Genomic DNA, 20,722 nt, shown 5'->3' with positions numbered 1-20,722 from the left:
CCAAGCCCACTAGCTCCGGTTGGATTAACTCAAACAAAAGCTCTCCAGACTGGCATCCCAAACATGGCAACACCCTGCCAAGGCTCAGAGCATGTTCAGCAGATTTTACACACTCTGACATCAAACAATAAACATGCAGACAGTAAAGAGAATATGTGGATTATAATGAGCCATCAATGGCAAAAAAAAAAAAAAAAAATGCACCAAAAAGTTGTATTTTTCAACTTTTTATTTACAGAGGATATGAATGTCTGGCTAAACACATAAAACCTTTATATTGACAAAAGCTGCAGTTTAAAGTACATATTGATATGACAACTATTATGTTTCCAAAGACATGATATACAGACTTTTAAAATCTTCAGTACACACAAACACACACACGCACACACACAGACATGTATACTCTGTCGGTTTACCGGAATGATTTTCACGAGCAACTATAAAGATACAATGTAAAAAACTCTTACTTCAAAAACGTCAAAATTATTCTTCAAATGCAAAAAAAAAAAAAAACCAACAAAACCCCACAAACAGGCATTGTCGACACTAAAGAGGATATTATTGAATTCGTATCTGCTTGCAACCGGTCGTAATCATTTTTTTTTTTTTTTTTTTTTCCAACTTCCAACATTTCATTGGAAGATGATGAACATCTATTGCACGTTTCTAAATACAGTTACACAGAAGTACAAAGTCACGAGTCCCGGCTCTGGTCTCATTTCATTGGGAGGGATTCAAGGAAATGAGACTGAGAAGGGTATAACCCTACATCTCAATAAATACCTACACCCAACACACTACATTAATAACATGACATTTACAATATATAATCATAAAAGATTTGTCTCGAAGGAAGAACATTTTTCAGTTGGGAATGCTTGAATTTTTGCAACGGGGAATATAATTGTAATAGCTTCAGCATTTTGTCCTTTTTGTTATTGTTAGAAAGATTATTGTGCTGCTGGTTGGTTGGTGGCTCGGATTGATGCGCTTACGCCTCAGGCTCGTAGTCCTGGCTCTCCTGGGGGAGGAAGAACAAAAAGAGGTTAAATCTGCTATGGATTCTGGCTTTCATTAAAAGTTGATCGCATAAAAATCAGCCTGTAATCCATTTAGGGATCAATACATGACAGGAAGCCTGAACAGCACATGATCTTGTTCTGCTGATAGCAATGATGTCACAGTTGACACACTTTATCCTGCAGAGGGCAGAACAGGCATGCAGCAGCAGCAACCGCTTCAAGGACGTGTAGTGAATATAGCCTCCATCACACATAACAACGATAAAACAGCACATCCTTTTGTATTTATTCAGCAACACAAAGCACGTCAGAAAACAGAAGCTTATTTCTCCCTGTTTGGTTTACTCTGCACTCCATATTTAGAGTGATTGCAGGGAGATCCTGACATTACCCACAATGCAAGGAGGCAGAGAGCGTCATCACCACACCCATTGAAGCAGAGATGGCATGTTGCTGGTGTAGCAGAGGATGGGGGATGGGAGAGAGAGATGCAGAGGAGTGGAAAAGAGAGAGATGGAGGGATGGAGAAGGATGCAGATGGTGCAGGCTACAGTTATGGCTACTGCTGAGGGATGCACTTTACATGTGGATGTCACAGATTATGGCCATTTATAATTCCTCTAATAAATCATTTTAATGACCCACAGAGCAAGGCAGAAAAACCCAAGCAAATGGGACAAAATGCTTTTGGACGAGACTTTAAAATGTCTCTCAGCTAAAGCAATTATTACATAATATTCCTGTTTTTCCAACAACACATATCACAATTATTAGTAGTTATACTGTATAATGCAGGATGTACACTACACTTGCCATGCTAAATCTCCCATCATGCACAGGTTTGTCCTGCCCCAACAGCTACATTCCAAAAATAACCATGTGTGTCAGACTCCCTCCCTTCCTCCACACACACAACACACACACGCACACGCACACACACACCTCCCTGTGTAAGTAGGTGGTGCTATTCTCACATTACACAGTGTGTGTTCAAAAACATTCGGCTCATTACAACCTTTATTTTTATTCTAAGTGGAAAAACAACCTGAGCATTAGCTGCAGTGTTTGTGAGCAACAGTAGAGGATTATAAGTGCAGAGTGCTATTGAAATGCAATATCACTAAAATGTGTGATGAATGCTGATGAGCGACTAATGCACACAGTACACCTGTGATTTCTGCAGACTTTCACATGGCATGGAGTCATATTCCAGATTAAAATGCTGGGACGTGTGTGCTCGTCGTGTCGTGTTGGAGGATTACCTGCTGGGACTCGTCATATGTCTCTCCTTCTGCCTCCAGCATTCCCTCTCCCTGGCCCTCCATGGCCTCCTGCCCGTACTCCTCAGGCTGCAGCGAGGGTGAGAGAGAGAGAGGATCGGTGAGATTCACAGGAACAGAAGGAAAGTTCAGGCAATGTTTGCACCAGTGAGGCCAAGATTGGTGTTAGTGCACGCTTCAAAAGTAGCTACTGTATGTCCTCCCTCAAACAGCTAAACAGATAAAGAGTGACTGCTCCTAACTGTAATCGTGTAATTGATGATTAATTACAATTATAACATCATTACAATTGCAATTGAAAAAATCTGTTGCTCTTGTAATCATAATTTAATTGGAATTGAGTTGTAATTGGCATGGAAATTATATAAAAATTGTCAATTACAAATTAATTACAAGCAAACCTGGGGAACCATGTTAACAGTTCTATGGCTTATTATGTAGTTAACTATTTTAAAATGTGTTTCATATCAAGTTGTCCCACTACACGTCAGTGAATCTTGAGGATCATTTTACAGAAGCGTATTGCATTCACTTGAAAAAAATAAATACATTATTTTTTTTCCTGTTTTCAGACTTTTTTTTGGAGTAATTTCTTTTCTGTTTTTCAGACATTGTTTTGTTTTTTTGGTGATAATTTTGGTCCCTGTTTGTCAGACTATTTTCTTTCTGAGCTTAGAGGGCATTTGAAACAACAACGGCTTGTTTAACTTGATAAAAAAATGTAATTTCAACTTGGTTTAAAAACACTGGGCATCTGAGGACTTGGTTGTTCAAAAGGAAAGCCCATTTAGAATGTTTTGTGTATTTTACAGCTAATTTAAGACATCAAAAACCATCTACTATCATAAAAGATGCTAAAAAAAAGCTAACACAAGAGGAAGATAAAGTTTTTTGGAGTTGTAATTGGAAAAAATGCATCTCATCATAATCATAATTGAGTAGTAATTGAACATGGATCATTGAAGACGTAGTTGTAGTTGAAAAATGTAATTGACACCAACCCTGGTTAAGGCTGTTAGGATCTATATCATAATAATATCGTATGATAACAACACGTCTTGGCAGTTGCTTGAGTTCCTGTTTCATAACCAAACAGTTATCAAATTAGATCCTTCATGTTCTCACTTTTAGGTCACTATTGCCCGTGAAGCATTGGTAAACTTTACTAAATGCATGTCAGTGTGATGGAAAGCCAGGAGTAGGTTTTACGCTCGGTTGACCATTGGTTGTATCTGTGTTAAATGGATAGAATAATTTGCTTATGTAAGAGGCTGTTAGCCATGAACGGCCCGATACGTTAGAACCAAAATATCAAGATTATTCTGAAATGGACGTGCAGGCCAATGTACGATGTGTACGGTAAGGTATAGCAATGCAAACTTAATTTATAATGTAAGTGGTAATGTATGTTGTCATCTTGTGATCACACTCCCTCTTTTTAATCCATTCTTATTTCAAAAACAGCTCTACAATCATGATCCTTCTTTTCAATGTTACAATATTTGCGATTTATTTATGCTCATCAATACAATGTATATACAAATTTGACCAGTCAGTCCCATTGATGCATTTTTATCCTGTTATTTACTAAAGCCTCTGATTCAAACCAAATTTCCTGTTCTACGCGTAGACAACTGTCTTTGTGACATTTCTCACAAGTAATTACTAATGACTAATATTAATGATTCATGGCACATATAATTCAACAAAATAGAAAATATATGAGGACATTACTCCAAGCTTATTAATGTTTAAATGTGAATAATGACAGCTCTAAAATTTGCATGACATTTTTTTTATTATCACTCTGGCACTGTTCTCACTGCACCTGAAATTATGATAATCATATTTTTTGGCTCAACTACCATCTTATTTGAGAGTTTCTACTGTCACAGGCATCTAAATAAATTATCCCTCAAACTAATGTAATATTAGGCATTTTTTTTATTGGAATCTCTTGTTTTGGGGTACTATACTGTATTGTCAGCGTGTGCTTTCTATTTTAGGTCAGGGGTCAGACGGTAAGATAATGGAAGAAGACTACCTGTAATTTAAAAAGGTACGGAGTGTTTAATCCTTTAATTTTTATTAATTTATGCATTTGTTTTATTTTTTATTACAATTAGATCATCACAATCCTATTTTACTAGCCACTAAGTAACTATGTTTAACTAATTGTTGTGACATGTTTGTACAATTTAACAATTTGTGTTATTTGTCAAAAATCCATTATCACAAACACCAAATCTCCAGCAGCTTTAATAAAATCCTATCTGCATTTACAATGTTTCAGTGGAAAAAAAACCCCATTTATTTCACTGGTTGATCTATTACAAAATCTTGTCAAGTATAGCAGTATTTATCTCTAGTATGGCTCTGACTGCATCTGTCGTGTGTATTTATCTTTGTGGGTTTAAAACCTGGCAAGTAGATCAGATTTTAGATGGAGCTCATGGTGACTAGTGTTAGAACAGGCCTGAGGGCCTCTCACACGGTACATGCGGACTACCTGGAGCCCACAAACTCTGTTTTAGGTCATCTTTGACAAAATGACAGGTTACTAACACATTTTCACTTTAACTCTTATTTATTTTATCTTTTAAAAGCAGGATCAAATCAAATAGTGTTTATTCTTCCTTCAAGGGAAGACAATTATTATTTTTTTCATCTGGGGCAAAAACTACGGAGCCCCTAAGGGGACACGTGCTCACATAAAGGTTCGACGTGAGGACGTGATACATGTATTTTCTTTATTGCATGCTCATGTAAAAGTTACACGCGAGCACGTGATACTGGTATTGCGTAAGCGAGCACATAAAGGTAATTGTTAACCCTAAACCTAACCCTAACCCTAAGGCTGAAATAAAGCGTTACTATAGATCCTCTAACATGATTAACTCCTTACGAGCAGAGCATGAAGCCTGATGACTGACGTTTATAAGCGTGCACGTAAAACATTTTACTTGCACGCTTAAAACTATTACGTGCTCCCTTAGAACTGCTTTTACACATGTATTAGTTTCACGTGCAATAAAAAAAAAAATAAATAAATAAAAAATATATATATATATATATATATACTGTATGTGTGTGTGTCTTAAGGGCTCAGTACAAAACAGTTTTTGTCATCATTTATTAGATACTAATAAAATTTATTTCCTATAAAGCTCTTAGATATGTATTTTTAGACCTTATCTATGGATTAGAGCTCTACTCATCATGCTGGGGATCAATATTTGCGTCAAAACTTTATAAGGGAAAAGCACAACTCCTTTATATCACACATAATGTAATTATTACTACTGATAAAAACAGAGAACCCTGGGTGCCTGAATGGATATGTGCATATAGAAGGATATTGGGTAAATATACATTTCCTTATAAATGACAGACCCATTAAAAACCCATGAAGTAATGCTTTAAGTTCAGATAAAAGTGAAAGTCCAACAACTGTACGGCTTAAGCAGAAAGAGGCTGATTCTACTGTTTCTCCTGCTGAAACTAAGCGTGCTCCATCATTGCTGCGCCAGCTACAATAAACATTGAAAACAAGCTAGTGGGTCACCACACATTTATTTTTAAACCAAATGCTAATCAAGTCAATTAGGTCAGCGGAGAACAGTTTGTAATCCTGTGGGCTGTATCAAGCAAGTGTTATTGTTGTAACACTATGATAAGCACAGTCTCAGAGACTAGGGACAGAGACACACCCAAATAGATTACAACCTGAAGAATGCAGATTAGAAGATTATCATAAAGGAGAAAAGGTATCTTTATAATCAGTCACATGTTTAAACTAAAGGAAAAGTCCAAACATCAGAGCTTAATTAATGCAAACAACATTTTGAACTCATTTTTTTTATCGTAAAGAGTGCCAAAATGAACGTTTAACTCTTCTTGAAGACTTTTGAGTGTCAACTGTTGCTTTACTGTTTACCAGGTGGTTAAAATGCAGAGTTTTATCACTCAGACAGAGCCTCAGGAGAGCCTATTAGAGCAGCTTGTCAGATTTACTAGATTAGTAAAGTCAGTGAAGAGGGTCCAGCTCTGCAGGATGAAGGCTTACAGGGACTGGGTGTGGACCTCACTGTTTAGCTGAGCGATAGACAAATGGTCAACAACACGCTGACAGTGCATTGAGCTGATAAAACTCAAGAATACACACGGGGATCACAGCCTAAATGTGGCACTGCAAATATTCATCTTGTTCCATACTGTAGGAAATCAAAAAAATTACACCCAACTAGGGTACATGTACACATTTTCAAATACACAATTATTTCCCCCATGATCATATAACTCCACTTCATACTGGTACACGTGGGCTTCACAGAATAGGTTGATTAATTATGAATTTATATGTTAATGATTAAAGAGAACACATAATAAGTGGCTTATCTAGTTTAACCTACTTTTCGCTGGCAAACATCCCATGAGATAATATAAATACCAAAATCTGACAAAAAGTCTCAGGGGTACATAAACTTTACAAATGTCTCTGAGGGCTGGGACACTGAATACTGGTAATTCAGTTTCAGTTTTAAAAGATTTATGCTCATTTCTGAACAATTATTCAGATTTCAACAAATGAATAACAACACGTGACCACAGTTAATATTAAAAATGAGCTGTTCAAATTATGTCTTTTGTTTATGTTAATCATGCATGCTAGCGAGGTTGGTCAAGGTTGGCGTCCATTGGTTGTGGGGAGACATATTGGATTTAAAACGCTATTTTAACCTGTCACCATTTTGGTTGGCAGTAAGGCACACTGCATTGTGCATGCTTGTATTAACTGTGCTTTTATTCTGTGCGGCATATAGGGCTGGGCGATAAACTCATATCTTGATATTTTTTCTCAAAATGTCGATATACAATAAAAATCTCAAAATGTTTAAATAAAATAAAGTCAGACCAGAAAAACAATTCTGGGTTAAATTTGCTGATGCAAAATGCCACAAAGGCACATTTATTAACAAACAGCTGCACAATAAGTGTCACTTTTGGCTTTTTTTTTTCCTATAACAGCACACGTGAGTGTGGCTTGTTTAGGGGAAGGTCTGGGTTAGGACACACAAACAAATTCATCTAACTGCGCTTTTCTTACTGTTCTGAGAAGTAGCGAAAGCAGCGACTCCTAAAATGAGTATTTTAAAACAAAATGAGCTATAAAATAAAATAAAAATATAAATATAGGCAGCGATGTCCCGGGAAAAAAAGTAGTGGCCTAAAAAAAAAAAGTAGAAGGCTAAAACACGTGGCGAGAAAACGCCGGCGCTGCAATGGTGCGTGACAACAAGGTAGGTCGGGGGGCATGCCCCCCCAAGAAATTTAGCACAAATAATGCTATAGGGTGGCTTTTGGTGCATTATATTAGTGTAATTGTGGGTTTTCTTCTGTCTATTTTGTAGGATGATGTATTTTCTCACCTAGTTTTTGTCTGCATGATGCATTTACAAGTTGAAATCTGGTTTCCATTATAATGATGACAAAGAATATCATTGTCATTTTACCTCTTTCTAGTTGAAAATGTACCAACTTATCCAGTAGTTTGGGTGCTTGGTCTCTGTAGAATGCTGTCTGACACTGTAACATATCTGCATGATTAACATTATTTTTGTGTGGTTTGCTTTTGGTATAATATTGAGGTGTATCAATGCACATTAATATTCATAATATATCTAACACAAGTACATTTTGATGAAGCACAAAAGTTGATCATGGATGTTTAAAGTCAGTGTAAAGCAGAAATACATTTGTGAGATGAACTCTCACGAGACTTTGCGTGATATTTAGAAAATGGCCACCAAAACAGCATTGCAAAAGTTGCTCAAACCGTGGAAACTTCAATCTTTCATGCATTTTATGGGGCACGGAATCATTTATGAACATGTTTAAGAGTAAAAGGCGGCCAGAAAAAGAGTAGTAGGCGATTCCGCCTGCTGCCTACGCTTGTGGACATCCCTGGATATAGGCGATATAGTAATTTTCTATATTGCCAAAATAGAAAGCTCGATATGTCTTGAATCTTGATACATTTCCCAGCCCTAGTGACATTGCCTTTGTGACACTTGTGCCAATGTCAAACTAGCACTATGACATTATTGTACTACTATGGGGCAGTGGTGGCCTAGCGGCAAAGGAAGCAAGCTTCTAACAGGAAGGCCATCAATTCATATCCACTGTGGACCATCACTGTAGGATTTTGAGCAAGTCCCTTAACCCTAACTGCTAACTAATTTTTTTTCTCAATGATTCATCTGATTAAATAAAGGTCCATAACAAAACAATAACGGTCTATCCCTTTAAAGTTTATACTTAAAAAATGACAAACCGCATATATGGTGTGCTATACACCAGACACGGGCCACATGCGCCCCCCAAAAATTGTAATTAAAAAATAAAACACAAAACAAAATGACAACAGAAATATACAAAATGATATCATAAACACCCCAAATTACTCCAAAAATACACAAATAACAAAAAAGACTAAAAGACTCCAAAAAACACACTAAATAACATGAAGAATGAACAAAATCCTTTGCTGTTTCCTGTATTAATGCTCAGATTGGTCATTATTCCAAATGCTAACATGAATTTTGATCATTTGACCATCAGATCAGATTCTCTGTCCCCTCGCTGTAATAAAAGTTGCTCTTTTGGTTAGCAATATATAATCAGGCGATATTGGCAATTCAGACAAATAACATTAATATAAAAGTTTTTCTACATATTGCTATGACTATAACACAGGCTCTATGACTAATATAACACCCACTTTCCTTAAAAATTCATTTAATTTGTTTGTCATTGTCATTTACTGCAAGTGCTTGTGTGTGTGCGCAGGTGATACACCGAGGACATACGTTCATATCAGTTGGGAACTCATCCTTCTTCCCCAGGCCAGTAGCAGCAACAATGTTCCCAACTGCACCAGTGGTCTTTTCGGCCACTGTAAGGGGGCAAACACACACACACACATGATCAACCTATGCAGTTATACCATGAAAACAGAAAATCCCACAAGCACAAACACAGGATGTTTACCAGTCGCAGAAATAAACATATCTGCTTTAATAATAATACAAAAATGAGAAAAGAACCACACCTGTGCCCACGCTGTCTTTGGCCTTCGTACCTGAATTTGAAAAAAAAAAGGAAAACAAAAAGAAACCAATTAGAGTGTGACATTTTGGAATAAACATCACATCCTATTTGTTACATTGGGGCCTTTCAGTCTGTTTTATTTCTGGTGGTTCTGTTTTATCCAAGACACTGTATTAGGACGTATGCTGCCACTAGTGCGTCAAATGTCTCCAAGTGTGATTAAAACACACCTCAAAAAGGGAAAGAATATGATGTGTAGACTGGTGCAGAAATAAACTAAACTTTTTCACACTTTATTTTAATTAAAATCAACATAAGGTGATAATACTGCACACAAAATAATTCATTTATATGTAAATATAAATAGTTACATCAGACTGATCATATAAAGCAACGATACGTAGCAAAAACACAAAGTTAAACCACTTGCTTCCAAGAATGCATATGACAAACTTTATAAACACAAGTGCTCCTTTTTAACTACTTAATTTATAAAGCATTTAACTTTAACCTAAAAAGAATAACACCCTAATTAAAAATCTTTTTTTCCCCTGCAAATCTTTTAGTGATTCTGTGACAGAAGGATTGGATGCACTGATGGACATGATTTTTCCTGCTGGCTTTAAAGGGTTCATATTACGCTAAATTGACTTTTCTGTGCTTTAAACATCATAAAAGTGCTATGTGGGCTTCATACACATGGCCAAAGTATTTTTTTTTATTGATTCCCTCAATCTTTAGTTAGAGGGTGATTTGCTCCTTTCTTACTGCAGGCTGAGCCCAAACACCTCGTTCCGATTTGATGACGCATTCCTACTTTGATGACGAAGTTGACGCAGCACTGAGCTGGAGAAGCCGCGCCCCCAGGAAGCTCTCTGCCGTGATTGACATGTAAAGAGACACGCCCACTTATTTGAGCATTTCAGCGTCCTTTGCGTAGTGCTAAGTATTTATTTTCTACAGTCTATGTATGTATCGGCAAACGCCCCGCCCCCACGCTCTGTCTCATATTTATAAAGCAGCATGAGCTGCTACGGAGTGGGTGGGAGGAGGGCGAGCCATCCTTTGGCCCTACGTCACCGTGCAGGGAGGAGGAAGTCAGTGTCCCGTCTATAGACACGCCCACTCATGAAGATGCATAAGTAAGCCACAAATCAGCCTGTTTGTGTAGAGTTGCTCAGAAAGTGACTTTTCAGAGGCTAAAACTCTGGAAAACAGGCGAGTTTGGGGAAAAAAAACCTCAATTACTATGTTTTTGGGGTTCTTAGAACATAGGGAAATGAGTGAAAAATAGCATGACATGGAACCTTTAAGTTTGATCAGTGGTAAAAATTAGAAGCTGGATTGATCACATTTTAAGTAACTCTCAAGAAAGTGACTAGACACTGTTAACTATGAGTTTCTGCTTTCCTGAGGTGGTGGGGAATAAATGCACTTCTCAAAGGTTGTTTTGTAAGCAGCCAATAAATGTGTAGCTTTCTCTTAAGTGCTACTGAAGCAATGTTTGATTTAGACTTTTGGCAGATCTTCAATTTGGGCGATATCTACAGTGTGCCCACGGGCTCAAGGCTTGTAATCCTCTCTCGTGTGCACTATTCTTACAATTTATTAATCCCCGTGGTACTTGAGCAAAGGAGAGAGCAAATAATGAGATGGGGGAACAAAACTTCATCTTGATAGGGTACTTGTTTTCAGATGCCTCTATTGTGGAGGCTGCTACTGCTTTTGTCTGTATGAAAATACACTAATACATGTATGCCTCAAAAGTTCATATTAACAATTTATTTTGGACAATTTCCCTCTTTAAAATCTATCAAGATCCTTACACGAAAAACACGTTTGAAACTAATGTTACGTGTTGCAATTCTATTCCCACAAAAGCACAGCACTGTCCCTTTACCAAGCATGGATGAAGGATTTACCATCTACTGTTTGTAACTGGAACTAAATCTGGCAAAATATCATTCTATCTTCCAGAAACCCTAATCACCAAGTTATTCGTTTTAATTTTATCCATCGCACAAACAGTATTATACACCTTGTACCCCCTATGAAATGAAAGCACTACCATCTCCAAATTGCAGCTTATGCCCTGACAAATCTGTTAGACACCTTTTTACACATTATCCCAGGGGTTTCAGATTTCTGGAGGTGACTTTGCATTATTCTTTCACGTATTTTCCAGTTTCACCACAACTTCTTCTGCTTAATGACTGCTCGAGTTTAGAGCTTTCAATTAAGCAGAAGTGTGTCCTTTTGGCTGGCCTCACCACCGCCAAGAGACTTATATCATGTAGACGGAAACCCCCTCAAAAATTATCTGTGCAGAAATGGTTGCCGAATTTTATTGATATTGCAAACATGGAATGCTGGGCAGCTCAATTGCACCATGCTAAACTTAATAATATATCAATTCGGTCTAACACCATAAGAATTCTGAAAGCCATCTTTTCTCTTTTTTTGCTCCTTCCATTATTTATTTTTTTTCCCTTCTGGGTCCATTCCCGGGGTCCTCGGGGTGGGGTGGGTGGTTATGGGCTGGATGGGGTGTATTTTACTTCACTTTTCTTTTATACATACTTGTGTTGTAATAACTGAGAACAGATGGACAGATTTATCTTAATCTTACATGCTTTATTTTCACTTGTTACCTATTTGCTCAATATTACTGTAAGCATATGCAAGTATTTTCACTCTCTGTATGGAACACACGTATGTACTGTTATGAAAATAATAAAAAATTGATAAAAAAAAAAGCAAAAAAAAAAAACAAAACAAGCACAGCACTCAAATTGTCCATTTAATGCTATGTTAATTCAGACAACTTTTTTTTTCAAAAAAATTTATTTTGATCCCCTGATATATTTCGATTGGCACCTGCCAGTCTTCTTCAGAGGCGTCTGCTGATTGCTTTGATGTTTTATTGACTTCCGCGTAATAATTCCAGCAGGTTCATTTTGTCTTCTTTTTGAATAATATGTTAAGGTTTAATTTATACAGACAACTTTTTTTCTTCCTCAAAGTGATCAGCAGACACCTCTGAAGAAGACTAGCAGTTGACAGTCGAAATATCAAACTAAATTTAGTGAAAAAAAGTCGTCTGAATAAACCTTAACATATATCAAAAAGAAGTCAAAATGAACATGCTGGACTTATTACGTGGAAGTCAAGAAAACATCAAAGTGATCAACAGACACCTGTGAAGAAGACTGGCAGTTGACAGTCAAAACATGTTAGGCCAGGGGTGTCAAATTCATTTTAGTTCAGGGATAAAATACGGAGCAGTTTATCTAAAGTGGGCCACAAATTTTAGGCGGTAAAATGAGTAATTTAATCATTACCGCACTTTAGTTTGCATTTCCAAGTATAAAGGATAAAACATGTACGGCACAGATAATATCAAAGCAATAACTGACAGATATCACTTCCTGTTGGATCTCCACTTTGATTTTGTGGCCCATTTTTATGTAATTTGGGGACATTTTGTGGAATGAGTAGAAAAAAATTGCAGGATTGTGGGAAAATTGAGAGTTATTTTAATAATTTGAGATTAAAAATGACTATCATGTGATATAAGCATGGGGGAAATGTGAGCCCTGCTAATATTGTGGCGTTTGAATGAATTAGTGTATTATTTTGGAGATAATTCCAACTGAAGTTGTTGGTCATTTACACACTGATTCACGGTTTCTTTGACTCTTTCGCTTGCTGCTGCTCGCCAAATTTGTCCCCTGGGCCTTGAGTTTGACCTGTGTGTGTCAGGAGATGAAAGCACAATTCCTGAAAAAAAGTCATCTGAACAAATTCATCCTTACCAAATTGTAATTTATAGTTTACTCAGTGTTGTTACTATCTGTAGCATTAGGATTATACATTAAGACTGATGTGTTTGGCCTGCAAGTAATTACATTAGACATTGATTTGAACCTGGTGCCTCATTAATACTGATTTGTAAACAGAAGCTTGATGAGTCACACTGTTGGTGGCAATAATAAAACACATCTGAGGCAGTAGTTTCTTTAGTTCTGCTTCTTTTCTGCAGCAGCCGTCAGAAGGTGGGCCACAGACCTACGAGATTTCTGATACCCCTCCTCATAGAGGGGACTTCAAGCATATCATACATAGATTTCGAGAGTACCAATGCACTCTATAAACAGCACACATATGCCACAGAAAGTGAGTTTCCTCCCATCCCTTGCCTAGCATGAGCATTCCAAACCATAAACAGCCTGACAGGCTATGTGCGTATAGTGCTGAGGAGCAACAGGCAGGCTGTTGAGTAATGAGTTTTCGTTTAAAAAAAAAAAAAAAAAAAGCCAGACACATTTGACAACTTCTCCTCAAGCACTCTGCGTGTTTCATATCTAAAACACACTACTGTAGAGCTACTGCTACAAGCTAGTGACGCTAGAACAATTACAAAGGCTGTCATTGGAATACTGGGCCCTCTGACGACCTGTCAAAATAAAGAAAAAAATAAAAAACAGGGAAAATCAGCGTTTCAAATCTGACACACTGACCAAATAAAGCACACAGTGGTAACAGCTTGGGCTCAAATGTAGGATGTAATGAAATAGAATTGAAACATAAGCATTAGATAGTTTTCCAGCAGTATAATTAATTCAGTTCAAGCTGAAACACTTGACATCATCTTTACTACATCTATGAGGAGGAGTACTTTTATAGCAGAGAGCAGACAATCCTAAGAGTTTGGATCAGCTGATTAAATAAAAGTTGAAGTTTTAATCAAATAATTTCCAAATATTTCATTTATTCTATCACAAATGTGGATAATGCTGTAGAAATCAATTCCATAGAGAAAGAAAAAAGACTTTTTTTGTACATGAAGCTAACAACTCTTCAAATAAGTGAATCTATACTAATCATTGTCGAGAACCAAGCACTGAAATGATGTCTTAACTGTGTTGCCTTCTGGAAGGCAGTAAAACATAAAGTAGTTTATATTTTGTTCATTCTGTACTTTGTTTTCTTTGCTTTACAAATCACTGTTTAAATCCAAATGATGAAGCTTCCACATCTGGAGACAAGTAGCAAAAAAAAAAAAAAAAAAATGGAGCAGAGCTAAGGCCTTTAGCCTGTGTGAGTCTCCTCTGGATGGCTGAAGGCTGAGGTTATTTTACAGCATGCTGCTGCTGCCCCACCCCCACCCAGTGTTACCATGTCCCGCCTGTGGCCCGGTACAGTCAGCTGAGAAACCACAGGACTACTCATATTCCTTCCATTGTGTTGCATATCTTTCATCCTTAGCTGAAGGTTGTAAATGCCAATAGAACAAAAAGTACAAACCCTTAAACATCAAGGCTATGAGAAAAGCTAAGATGATAATATTAGATAAAAGCAAGAGAGATAACGTGGTTGGACTGTTATTGCGGTTTATCTGATCCTAACCTGTGGAGAGACATATTATTAGCTGTAATACTGTGTGCTGAAAGTTTAAAGATTAGATATGATACATGAAAAATATGAGTATCCAATAAAGCTCAATAAAGGTGACTTGTATAATACATTGATTTTTTTCCCTTATATGCAGCAGAGGCTAAAACATCAAAAATGCAAGCAGTCTTCTTCTTATTTTTCCATTTTGTAGCAGGAACATGATTAGGAATATCAGGTGGTGGTGTTTTCTGATTTATTTATTGTGCAACAAAGGCAGACGTGTGATCATCACCATCTTACCTACAAACATCACACCCTCCTTGGTCTTTTCAGCTGCTACTGCGACTCCTTCCTTGGTCTTCTCTGCAGCCACAGCCATCCCCTCCTTCGCTTTAGACAAACCCTTCATAAATACATCCATCTTGGCTGATGTGCTGTGGGGAAAGTGGGACACATGCTGTCAGTGGTGACGGTGATGTGTAGTAGCACATATTAGGGGCCAAAAAAAAAAAGCATATATATATATATATATATATATTTTTTTTTTCCAGCTTATTTTTTTAAATAAAAGAATAAATAAATGAGGAGATATTTGGTTGAAGATGAGAACTTTTTTTTTATTTTTTTTTTATAATGGCAGATAGCAACAGCGCCCCCTGAGGTATATCTTAGAAGCTGCAGTAAGTCCAGCATCACGGTGTAGTAAAACCCTGCTCCTGCTCACTCGTGCAGCTCATCCCCCCCCCCTCCACCACCACCCCACCCCACCTCCGTTCTCTCCACCACGTCAAATCCATGAAATATTCAGAGGCAGATGAGCTGATTTGAATGAAACAGTTAATTGTGTTGGCTCTCATTAATTATTGCTCGTCTGAAACGCTATAGTATCGATGGCAGGACTGAACCAGGGCCTGTTTAAAAGGGACTTGAACGGACCCTGCGTCTCATAAGGAGCGCTGCCTTCTGGGGGGGCGGGGGGGGGGGGGGGGCGTGATGTACATACTGTATGAAATCTGACACGCATCACGGTGCACACGGTGCGTGGAAGCGAACTGGCAGCCTGCGGGGATCCACGTAATGGACGCCATGTATAACTGTTGCAGAGACAGACACTTCCAATAGAACCCATGTTGTATTTGATAGTGATCAGAATCCTGTTGGTCCTGCTACATCCACAGAATGACCCAACGCACAGTGCATGCATTTACACACGCCCCACGACTCAGCTTCAGATTTATAAAGATATTAGTTTAAATTACTCGTATTTCCCCCACACCTGAATTGCTTGCCATGCAAACTACAAAGCATCAAAGCAAATGGTCCCCCCCCCCCCCCCGACGCTCACTTGCACAGTCCCTCAAACAGCTGGTGACCTCTATATTCCAAAGAAAATTCACCAAATCCAACAACTGCATGAAAAACAAATAAAAATAAAGACGTTCTTACCTATTTACAAATGCTCCTCGACGTGTTTCCCTATGGTTTCAGTCGCCCCAGCAGAGACAAGCAATGGTTTTTTAACGGGGGGATGTCTCCAAATGACTAGGTGGGCCTTGCTCAGGCTGATCTCCACCGACAGGGACGCCCTCCCCCCTCCTCCCCTCCTCCCCTCCACGGTGCGGCGCAGACGATCACGCCCCCATATTTCTACCCTCACTGGATTCTTCCACTATATCGATCAGGTGAGTAGCTACACCTCATCACAAACATCAGTGATCATACTTTCAATGTGAAATGTCTTAAACATGTTCAGTTTGTGGTGAAACAGTTGCATTTTCCCCCCATTTCTTTTTATTTATTTATTTATTTTTTTAGCTGCAAAACAGTTTTCTATGAACATTTGGTTAAATTAATTAATTTTTTATACCTTTGGACAGACCTGGCAACACAGCAGTGTAGATTTAGTGTTTTATACAATCAATTTCATTATTTTAAATGACCATTATCTAATATTTTTTTTTTAAATCTTTCTACATTTATATTTAGCTTTCTTGTTCGCTTGCTCTTTGTGTCTTTGGCTGCTGTAACGTGTGCATTTGCCCGCTGTGGGATAAAATAAAGTAAAATAAGATGTGTATGCGCGCATCTGCATTGGCCACATTCAAGCTACACACGAGGAAGATATTTATTAGATTTTTTTTATTTTTTATTTATTTTTAATGTTTTATTTTATTTTACAAACAATACATATACATTTTAAATCAGGGTACAAGGCACAATAACACACTGTAGGAAGATACCACTTTGTCCACTCGTTTCAGGGGAACTCTTTTTTTTTATACCATTTTAATAATGACACTGTGGTATAGGTCTCACTATACTTTGGGAATAAAATAAATGTTTAATTCCACAAATCAGCATACGTTAACACACCTGAAGGAAATTAATAAAGCAATTAAATGAATGGGAAAATCATTTCATGGTGTAAATACACGCCCACTTGGACCAATCAGAGCAGAGCATCTCCTCGGGCTGAGTCGTGATCTTCTTCCTCGTGTAGAACGTTGAACGCTTCGGTCTTTCCATTATTTATGAGAACACACCACGTGACTTACACGTCGTGAGTTTTCATTTGATTCAGACAAACCAACGCAGACAAATGGTTAATCCCACACTCTGACGTAGGATTGGTGACGTCATCCTTATTAGAACGATGGAAGGTGATAACGAAATCCTCCTTCCTCAGCACATCTGCCCTTACAATCTGAGGAAATCCCTGAGCTGTTGCCTGAGCAGCGGGTTGTTTAATGTGGGCTTCATCCATCCCACCATAGACATGATCTATATCAGCGGTTAACTGGTCTCACCCTGGGACCAACATTAAATCGCGACCCACTTTTTTTTAATTTTCTTTTTTATAGAATTCAACTAAGCAAACTTAGTTTTTCAAAAATAGCTGTTGAAAACAAACATATATATATATATATATATATATATATATATATATATATATATATATATATATATATATATATATATATGTATATATTCCCTGTGCAACATGCATTTCACAACAGCAATTTCAACATGAGGCGTTAAAAAAAAAAAAAAAAAAACTCTTCTCTCAGCTTCTCAGCATTGTGCAAATAAAACATTAAACATGCCTGTGGCACACATATAGCCTACTCAAAGTGTAAACAAATGTAAACAAAGAGGGGGCTGGCTCACATCACACTATGGTAACCCACAAGGACGGAACACAAAACAGTCCGAAAAAAAAAAACTGTGGTAAATAAAATAAAATAAAAAAAAAATATATATATATAAATATATAATTTTTTTAAAATTCAAATTTGCAAAATAAAAAAAATGTTTTTATCTACAAATTCGATTACTTGATTAAATTAAATGAATACAACTGAATTGTACTGTGGGGGCCAATTTGGATGTTCTAAGGGCCAGATTTGGCCCCTGGTCCTTGAGTTTTACACAAGGCCTATAGGAAACTATCATGAACCCACTGTTACATTTCTCGTGTAATCTGGAGAGGGTGTCGCAACACTTTTGAACATACAGTAATAAATAAGGGTTTTAATATTAACCAGCAAACAGGTTCATAAGCGTACTGTTATTATGCTGAACTGAGTCTCTGTCCATGGTGCTGATATTTGACAATATCTACGCCACTCACACAGGATGTAAAGTAAATCTTTTTTTTTTAAGTGTACTTGTTTAGGTATTTGATTAACAATGTATAGAGCTGTATTTTAAATAGATTTCCTGTCTGGCCTGAACATTTTTATACATAAATCAGGTCCAAACTAACTTTCCATCCAGAGTCCCTGTACTGTACTTCTTAATGACGTCTGACCTCTGGTGGCTTCTTGTTGTAACTACACTCTAATAACAGTTTCATTTTGGTAAACCCAGGGTTACAGATTTTGTGAAAGTTAGATATTGATAAATCCCTGAGCTGAGCTTACAGCTCAGTTTGTCTCAAACCAAACTTCATTTTTTTTTTCTCGTCTGCATATGCTGTCAAAGGTCAACACTACAAGAAGTGCAATCATTATGAGACAGCAATGCATGTTTTGTTATTGCAATAAAATTTTTTTATTTATTTTATTGCTTAATTGTGACCATCACCAGCCCTCCCTAAGGAAGTGTAAGAAATCTTTTATTATAGGGAGGATATAAAAAGGGAGAGCAGTGTTACACCTAAGTGGAGGGGGAAGGGGAGGGGGGGGGGGGCAGGGAGGAGAGACTCAAGATAGGAAATAAAAAGGGTGGGGAAGAATAGATTGTTATACAGTGAGGGTGAGATGTGAAGTTGTAGAATATATTGTGCTTATTATGTTGTGTAATCAAGCCAGTATAGTGACAAGTGTGAAGCTTAGCTATAATGGTGGTGGCTGTGGACAGGGGGAATGAGTGAGTGGTAGTACCTATTGGTATTTGGGATTAACGTGTCTAAAGTTAAGCCCAGTATGAGTTTTATCCCACATCCCAAGGCGTGCCAGTGCATCGTATACCAGTAAATGTGCAAAAACCGTTACCGCAAACCCAGGAACTGCCCCGGGCCCACAGATGCAGCCAGGCCAGCAGAAAGGGTGGGGGCCAGGCAGCCCCAGGCCACCCCCCCACGGCCGGGCAACCCCCCAGACGCCCCCAAGATCCCAGGCCGAGAGGCAGCCACTGCCCCCCACACACACATCCGAGGAAGCCCCAAGCACCCAGGGCACAGGGCGCCGCCCAAGCCGGGGCCACCCGGTGTCACACCCGCAGGCATGGCAGGGCGTGGCCCGCACCACCCTCCCCGGAAGACCCCCGCCAGGACCGGCCCAGCCAGCCGGCCAGGCCCGCTGGACCCCAGGGGCACCACCGCAGAACAGGGAACCCCCCAAGGGCGAGCCCCCGGGCCAAACCCCTGTGGGGGGCGCCCCCCCACCCCAGCCCACGAACAGGCCACAACGCAGCAAGACCGCACAGCCCCAGACGGTGCAAGAACAGCAGCCCGGGCCCTGCCCCCCACCGGACAGCGCAAGCCACGGGGCAGTGCTCCCCCGGTGCAAGAGCGACCGCCGGCCGCCACCGAGGGAGAGAGGCACCCCAACGGCACACAACCGATGCGGAGCAGCAGCCCCCAGCCAAAGGCGCAGAACCCACCCACCCGCCAGCCCGCAGATAGCAGGGCACCTACCAAGCGGCAGGCCGCCCCGGACCCACAAGCTGCGAGGCGAGCCCCCAAGGCAACCAGGAGACGAGACAAGCACCAAGCCCCACCCGTAGAGGAGGGGCACCCCCACGCCCCACCAGGCCTCAAATGAGAAGATTTGTTGCACAATTATTCTCCCTGACCCATAAGTATTATTCATTTATTAACATTGAGATGTCACTTATTACACCTGAGAATGAGAAAAGTGGTTTCTCGTGCATATCGCCAAGTAAGCCTCTAATGGTTACATGAATATTGAGTGAGAATATTTAAAATACTATATTGTTCTTCGAATAGTTTCAAATTGAAGGATTTTTGTTTGTCATTATGTGCTTGAATATGTACATATGTACTGAAATAATGTCCCCAAGTTCCCTGTTAAGGCCTTAAAGAATAAATAGAGTAAATAATAACAATAGAATAAAATAGGAAAAACATATACTAATAGAAAAACACCATATAAACAGAATATATACAAAAACAATACAAATATACAACAATAAACAAAGATAATTTGTTCCTTGGAAATGTTTAGTTTACCTCCACAGCTTTTAAATGGGATGATAATGTTATATTTTGCTGATGCAAAGAAAGTTAGTTGCATAACCATAAGTGAAATGTGATAGTAGCCTCTATATACCACTAGTACTGCTAGTTATTAAGCTGTACCATGGCACGCTTTGACTGTACTCATCTATCACACATTCACGTTCTACTAAATCAGCAGGCATTTGTTTTAGGATTTATTCAACAGG

The 20,722-nt window shown here is 38.6% G+C and overlaps 1 protein-coding gene across 1 annotated transcript; it reads right to left on the bottom strand.

Annotated features, from left to right (window-relative positions):
• Positions 1–583: 583 nt before the first annotated feature.
• sncb (synuclein, beta) lies at positions 584–16,414 on the bottom strand. The gene is made up of 6 exons (XM_028459603.1): positions 16,259–16,414; positions 15,113–15,246; positions 9,417–9,446; positions 9,175–9,260; positions 2,288–2,374; positions 584–1,024 (listed from the first exon to the last, which is right to left on the bottom strand). Exons 2-6 carry the CDS (start codon positions 15,231–15,233, stop codon positions 995–997), a joined length of 354 nt encoding a protein of 117 aa, XP_028315404.1. The 5' UTR covers positions 15,234–15,246; positions 16,259–16,414; the 3' UTR covers positions 584–994.
• Between the last annotated feature and the right edge of the window lie 4,308 nt (positions 16,415–20,722).

Source organism: Gouania willdenowi, chromosome 10 (genome assembly GCF_900634775.1).
Source record: "Gouania willdenowi chromosome 10, fGouWil2.1, whole genome shotgun sequence".
NCBI lineage: Eukaryota > Metazoa > Chordata > Actinopteri > Blenniiformes > Gobiesocidae > Gouania > Gouania willdenowi.
Note: the sequence above shows the minus strand (reverse complement) of the source record. Positions and strands in the feature narration are given on the sequence as shown.

What these genes read in the sequence shown, in the direction of transcription:
- sncb (XM_028459603.1), bottom strand. Translation starts at nt 15,233, where the DNA reads ATGGATGTATTTATGAAGGGTTTGTCTAAAGCGAAGGAGGGGATGGCT. An exon ending in GGAGGGTGTGATGTTTGTAG is followed by an intron (nt 9,447 to 15,112) that starts GTAAGATGGTGA and finishes TTTCAAATTCAG; the next exon opens with GTACGAAGGCCAAAGACAGC. An exon ending in AGTTCCCAACTGATATGAAC is followed by an intron (nt 2,375 to 9,174) that starts GTATGTCCTCGG and finishes CCCTCGCTGCAG; the next exon opens with CCTGAGGAGTACGGGCAGGA.